A 6,728-nucleotide genomic window follows, 5' to 3' on the forward strand; every position below is an offset into this window, starting at 1 on the left:
TAATTGGAATATAAGAGTTACAGCATGACTAGCCTGGCTGTTTTGCATTAACTTGAATACACATAAAAGTAATAAAAACAAATTATTTAGATAACTATATTGTGATTAATTAAAAATTTAATAAAATTAAAAAAATGGATGTTGTTACTGGATCAGGTGACGCACGATCTTTGAAATCGAATCTTAGAGGATGGAGAGAAATATTTGTGATTGCTAGCAAGTTGCTAAAATGGGAACAACCGTACTACCCTGGCATTGTAATTGGAATTATCACCCTTAATTTCATATTCATATGGTATTTAGACCCATCTCTTATCACAGGGGTCTCCATGTTTCTTATGATCGCATGTTTGTGTGATTACATCGTTCCGTTTGTGTCGCCGATGGTGTTCCCGGAAGCCAAATGGGATTCAACAAAGGAAAAGGAGTTCTCACATGCTTGTGATGCTTTATATGAGGCCAGGTCATCCGTTAAACAGAGTTTGTCAAGTTTGTTTAAACTGAAAGATACAAACCCGTGGTTGTACGTAGCTGTGTCCACTGTTTCTCTGAGCACACTAGCTTGGCTAGGCAACCAAATGCACAACTTAATGTTGGTTTATTTCATGGTTCTGATCATTGCAATGATCCCAGGATTGGCACACCATGGTTTGTTGAAGAAGGGAGCAAATGCTATGGGTAGATTTAGCAAGAAACAGGAATAAAATCATCAAGAAAAAATTTAAAAAACACAAGTGAAAATATAAAACTTTAAATTTTATAAACTCGTAATGCCAAAGATTAGGATTTTTTTTTCATTTTATGAACACCTACTTTACAACAAAAATTATAAATAAAACTGTTTATATTTCTTGTTATTTGATACCAATTTCACCATAAAAGATGTGTTTTATACTTGTAAAAAGAAACACAACTGTAAAAGAAAGTAAAAATTTTAAAGAAAGTAAAAATTTTAAAGCCTAGCATGTATTGTTATTATGATGTAATATAGTTGACAATCAAAAGTGTCATCTTTTCCTGTTGTTTTCATTTTTAAAGTGTTCATGTAGAATTTGTAGTGGATTGTTAAATTCTAATTATTTGCATGGTTGTTAGATTTTGTATTTTCTGAGTTAAAATCTTTATGGCTATTGGTAAAAAATTACAGAATTGCAAAGTTAACTATAATTCATTTATATATTGTCATATAATTTTACATGTTATATCAAAATTTTTTAGGGACTACTACATATAACATATGGAATTGCTTATGTTTTTTTTGGTTTATGTGTTATTGTTTTGCATGAAAAACAGATTTATAAAAGTTTTTTTCACAAAAATGATCTTGCCTATTGTAAATACTGTGTAACTGTAAACTGTGAATTATTGAAGTTCTATAAGTAAAGTATAAGACACTGCCCATTGAATTATTGATGACCCAGCATTTTATTTAACTGCATTGCTGAATAAATTTAAGTAAAACAGTTCCAAGCGTTTGACTTTTTTTACTGGTCAAATTTGAAATAGAAAATGATTTTTTTACATGTTTTATATCTTATTTTGTACTTACAGTTACTGTATTTTAAAATAATCAAATTTTGATATAAGTCAATATAAATTCAATTATAATATACGTAATTTTGTTGTACCTATTTATTGTATAAACCACACAAATAAGCCTGGATTTTTTTAAATATGAAACAGACAAAATGATTTTACAATATTGTGATGTCATCTTTTATAAATAATTTACACGTACTTAAATTGTTTTTTGCAACAAACTTTACTTATAGTGATTTTTTTAGTGTTGCAAATTTTTGAAACAACAATTTATTCATCTATGTATTGTAAACTGTTTTTCATTTATTATTATTGGATTATAATTGGAAAATTAATATTTAAATTGAATTTCTCACATGTCTACTAAGTGTTAAAATATAAGACACTGTCTAAAGTTTAAATTCACATTGGTTCAATTTTGTAGTTTCATTTTATGTATTTAGATAAGCATGAGTAGTAGTGAAATATATGAAGATATAAAAGAGAAAATAAGAAGTTTAATTGATGAATTGAAAGTTATCAACAAACAAACTGACAAGTTTATTACTGGAGGTAAAAAAATGTTAAAATTAATAAAAAAAATTATCATAATTTTAAATCTATTTTAAAATTGAGTTTTGATTCTTGTGTTTACTTTAACTTAAATTTGTTGAATTAAAAGTTTTTTTTTATTAGCAGAACGGCAGCAAAATGAAAAGAAAATTGCAAGAAATGTTTCACATACCAACATGTTGGTAAGTTAATCTAAACTTTTTTAAAATTTAGTTTGTTTTGTATTTGTTCTTTATGTAAGCCGTAACGTAAAGTAACATCAGTTACCCTGACCCAGTCTTGAGTTAATTATATTTATAATGATATAAAAAGTTCGACTTCATGACCTAAACATAGAGTCACATTTATTAACCTGACCCAGTCTCAAGTTGACTTTAGAAGTCCAAACCAAGTTATACTGGTTATGGAGCCTTCTTTTGCAGCATTGAAGCAGTGGGAATCAAACACAAGACCCAATGATGCAATGTCAGGTGTTCTAACCAATACAGGATGCTGTCCTAGTTTTTAAAACCGGCAGCGTGGTGTAGTGGTAAGAACACTTGCTACACCACACATGATGTCGTGGGTTCAATCCCCACTGATCTCATGCTGTAGCGCCCTTGAGTAAGGCGCTATAAACAGTTTAAACTCTTGCTGAGTCAGCACTTAATCAGCAGCATAATTATCAGGCAATTATAATCTATAATATTTCAAACTGCCACAGGCAATTTGAGATTGGGTCGGAGTAACTGATGTTACTCTATGTTTAAGTCGCGCATTCGACTTACCCACATCAAGGATAAAGATATATACAAAAAAAAATTTAATTAACTTTTGGTGTAGAAAGTTTTATGTATTTAACACTTTTTAGTTAAAAGACCTTGAAAATGAGATTTTCCATGCTCCTATGTTATTGAGAGCTGAGATGAACAGAGAACTTAAAAAGTTTTATTTTGAACTTGAAACTGTTGAACGATCGCTGAAGGTAAAACTTCTCTCATGTTTACCATAATAAAAGGTAGTAACAAAATATATTTTAGTTGCAATTTTAAATATTTTGTATCACTTGTACTTTATAGTTATTAGAAAAACGAACTTACTTAAAAGTCCTTGCTAGTTCTTTTTTATACTTTATGGACGTAAGTTTTTTGCAAGAATCATGAAGTTTACGTGCTCCCAAATTTTAAGTTTATTTGTAAGAAACATATGATATGTAAGAAGCGTATAAGCTTGTATTTGTACAAGTTGGATGTGAATGTTTATGCAATTTTTTTTAACTTTTGTGTTATTTTTAGCATGAAAATTTAGCTTACACCAGACAAGCTTCTTATGGTAGGGGAAGCACCTCACAATTCAGTGTAAGTTCCAAGTTTTTGTAGTTAAAAACAATTTATACCACGCGGAAAAATCAATAACAATTAAATTAAACTATCTATGCTACCATTTTAAAGATTAGTTAAATTAATTTTTATTACCATTTGACTCTTAGATTTATTATTTTGACATTTTTAGTGAAAAATGATTCAATATTAGGATATTTTTCCATGTAAAAGTGATTTATTATTTAAAAAATGCAACATTTTTATTTTTGTTTTTTAGGAGCCCACACATTCCAATGAACAATCCAACTTATTATTAGGTCATAAAAGCTTACAAAGAGCAAGTGAAAGTATTGCAAGATCTCATGTTATAGCTACAGAAAGTGAACAGATTGGAAATAATATTTTGGAAGAATTAAACGACCAAGGTGACCAACTTATCAGGACAAGAGACAGGGTAAGTGACTTTTAATTTAATTAATATTGATTTATCCTCGATTTAGATAGCTTTTATTCATTTTTATATATCCTGTCTGTTTTTTTTATGGTTCTAATTGTAAAGCTAAACTGATAAACATGTAAAGTTTTTTGCAATTTTATTTTTGATGGTTAATTAATTAGGCTTATTGTATATATATGGTTAGATTTTATTTTTTTCTAATTCTAAGCCTTTTAATTTGCCTTTTTATAGGTTTTTTTATAAATTCTTTCAAAAATTGACTTTTTTTTAATTTTTATGAATTCGTTTATATAAATGTATTTTGTAACTATTTGTTTTGTTTGTTTATAGTTGGAGGGAACAAATAACGAATTATCTCGTTCAGTAAAGTTAATCAGAAAACTAAAAACTAATGTTTTGGGAAATAAAGTGTTTCTTATTATTTTTATCTCACTAGAGCTTGTAGTTTTGGGTCTTATAGTTTATTTAAAATTTTTTAAACGTGGTAAAACATAGAAATTAATACTGCATTTGTTTTTTCTTGAAATATGCAAAATTCTGTAAATTTGTTTTTGATTTTTTGTTACAGTTTTAAATCTATTAAATAGTGTTTATTTTTTTGTTGATTCTTATTGCCTTCACTTGTAATTGTTTATATATTATCTTGTTCTGTGTGATATTACACTAATACTGTGCAATTTGTTAAAATACGATTTTTATTGCAAATTAAAAATGATTTCATGATTATAAGTTATAACTTATTGGAAAATTGTGTTTGGTGTATATTAGGGTTTAATAAAAAAGTTGTTAAATTGGGGATAAATCAATTTTAAACTAAAACTTTTTATTAAGTAAGTTACTTTACATTATCATAGTTTTTTTTAGAGAAAATTTTATTAAGGCCCAATAAAAATTTGATATTTTAGTTGTGTATTTGATAATATTTAATACTCATGATTTTGGATGATGGTGAAGGCACTTGGCATCGCCACATCTTGGGTTCGATCCCTACTGTAACCACGCTGTAGTCGCCTCAAGTAAGGTTTTAATGATATTTACTTCTGGTACTTGGGTACGCGCGCAAAAAATCAAAAACTTTGATATTAATTTATTTGTCTAAAACAACAAAATTTACTCCAAGTACTTTTCAAATTAAATAATTTCCGAAGCTCCTTGAGTGTTTAATATTCCGAATCGAATTGACCAAGTACCTGATGCTTTGATATACCTAAATTTTAAAACAAATAAAACAATAATTTTAAAATACTTTTGCAAAAAGTTAAATATTTTTTTACATAGACTACAACCATATAGATATTTATTAAATTAACTTTATTTTTTAGGCATTGGGTATTTTATTATGAGTCAGTTATTTTTTATTTGATTTTGATTAAGAAAATATGTTTAATTTTGGTAAATATGAAGTTATTTAGTTAGTTTAAACAATATTTATTTAACTGTTTCATTTTTTTTTTTGAAACTAAATATCATCAGCTTAAACAGTCTGCACTTGAAACAAATTTAAGATTTTTTAAGAAAAAACTTGAGACTTGGTTGGTTACGGGTTGTTGACAAAAAAACTTGAAATTTTTTGTTATTTTAACGACCCGTGCGTTTGTTTTGTTATTGGCGAAATATATTTTACTTTTAAATATCGTTTGATCGGGTTTTTATTGGTTTGTTTTACTTTTTTATATCAAAATATTGGTAGAAAATTTTGTTTTGATTAATGACTTTTTTACTTTAGATTATTGGACTACTTTAAATTAAATTATCTTATTTTTTATTTATTTTGTTTCTATAAAAATAATAATTAATACCATAAATTAATTGCTTTAAATTTTGCAAATTACGTATAAAAATATATAACTTTCAAAATTTTTTTTGAATCACAAAAAACGCTTTTATCAAATCATTTTTTTTTAAAACTTTTTTTTCTTAAAATGGCGACTGGTTGTGACGTCATATTACTAAGTAGCAACGTTATTTTTTCGGATTCAGTTTCAAAAAACAGGAAAAAGATTTTTTTTTAGTAATCGAATATTTGCAAATCTGTAACGAGGTGGAAAATAAATTTAAGTTTGAAATTAAAAAAAAATAATAATTCCTATAAAATATTTAAAAGTTTTTTGCATTGTTTAGATTAAAAGCAATTTAGAGTTTAACAATTTTAATAAAAAATTTACGTAAAAAATATTTATTTGTAAGCTTCGGAATAATTAGCTTTTGCTTGACGTTAGAAAAATAAAAAGTTTAATAATTTTATGAATGTCTAAAGTTTAATAATTTAAAAAAACGTTGATAATAATTAATGTTAAATATAGTTGTCAGAATCTTACAGAAATAAGAGTATAGCTTTTTAACTAAAGATAAAAAAAATACGAATAAAAAATTTAAAACTAGATTTTAACAACTTTTACCAAAACAAATTTTTATAATTTTCAGATTAAAATTTTAATCAATCATGAAAGGAGTTTTCCAATATCCAACCACTGAGAAAGGAGCTCGGAAACCAAAATGCGCAAGATGTCGGAATCATGGAGTAATTAGTTGGTTAAAGGGACATAAGAGAGGATGTCCACATAAAGATTGTGTTTGTGTGAAGTGCAAGTTAATATCAGAGAGACAAAGAGTAATGGCTGCACAGGTAGAAAAATTATATTTATTTTCTAATGTTTGTTTAATAAAGTTTAGCCACTTCTTTAAGATAGTTTTGTTTTTTAATTAAAAACATTTTTTTATTTTAGGTTGCTTTAAAACGGCAGCAAGCCGCTGAAGACGCTATTGCTCTCGGTTTAAGGTTTGTTTCTGGGAATTCCCCTCGCGTGACGTCATCGGGTCAACGGTCGGAGAGTGTGACGTCATCAGAGCATCACGTGCAGGCTGTGACGTCATCACCC

At 27.2% G+C, this 6,728-nt stretch overlaps 2 protein-coding genes across 4 annotated transcripts; both read left to right on the forward strand.

Annotated features, from left to right (window-relative positions):
* The first annotated feature begins 94 nt into the window (after positions 1-94).
* Positions 95-1,735, forward strand: LOC145750396 (ADP-ribosylation factor-like protein 6-interacting protein 1). Its single transcript, XM_082566427.1, has one exon. It carries the CDS (start codon positions 135-137, stop codon positions 702-704), a length of 570 nt encoding a protein of 189 aa, XP_082422553.1. The 5' UTR covers positions 95-134; the 3' UTR covers positions 705-1,735.
* Positions 1,736-1,916: 181 nt separating this feature from the next.
* On the forward strand, positions 1,917-6,459 carry LOC145750395 (vesicle transport through interaction with t-SNAREs homolog 1B-like). Of its 3 annotated transcripts, none has more exons than XM_082566426.1 (6): positions 1,917-2,091; positions 2,215-2,273; positions 2,942-3,055; positions 3,366-3,428; positions 3,670-3,846; positions 6,274-6,459. In XM_082566426.1, exons 1-6 carry the CDS (start codon positions 1,989-1,991, stop codon positions 6,322-6,324), a joined length of 567 nt encoding a protein of 188 aa, XP_082422552.1. In that variant the 5' UTR covers positions 1,917-1,988; the 3' UTR covers positions 6,325-6,459. The 3 variants fall into 3 exon arrangements, with proteins under 3 accessions (XP_082422552.1, XP_082422550.1, XP_082422551.1); XM_082566424.1 differs by lacking the exon at positions 6,274-6,459 and adding an exon at positions 4,180-4,572; XM_082566425.1 differs by lacking the exon at positions 6,274-6,459 and adding an exon at positions 4,180-4,572 and having other exon boundaries at positions 2,218-2,273.
* The last annotated feature ends 269 nt before the right edge of the window (positions 6,460-6,728 follow it).

The sequence above is a fragment of the Corella eumyota genome, chromosome 4, assembly GCF_963082875.1.
Source record: "Corella eumyota chromosome 4, kaCorEumy4.1, whole genome shotgun sequence".
In the NCBI taxonomy this organism is placed as follows: domain Eukaryota; kingdom Metazoa; phylum Chordata; class Ascidiacea; order Phlebobranchia; family Corellidae; genus Corella; species Corella eumyota.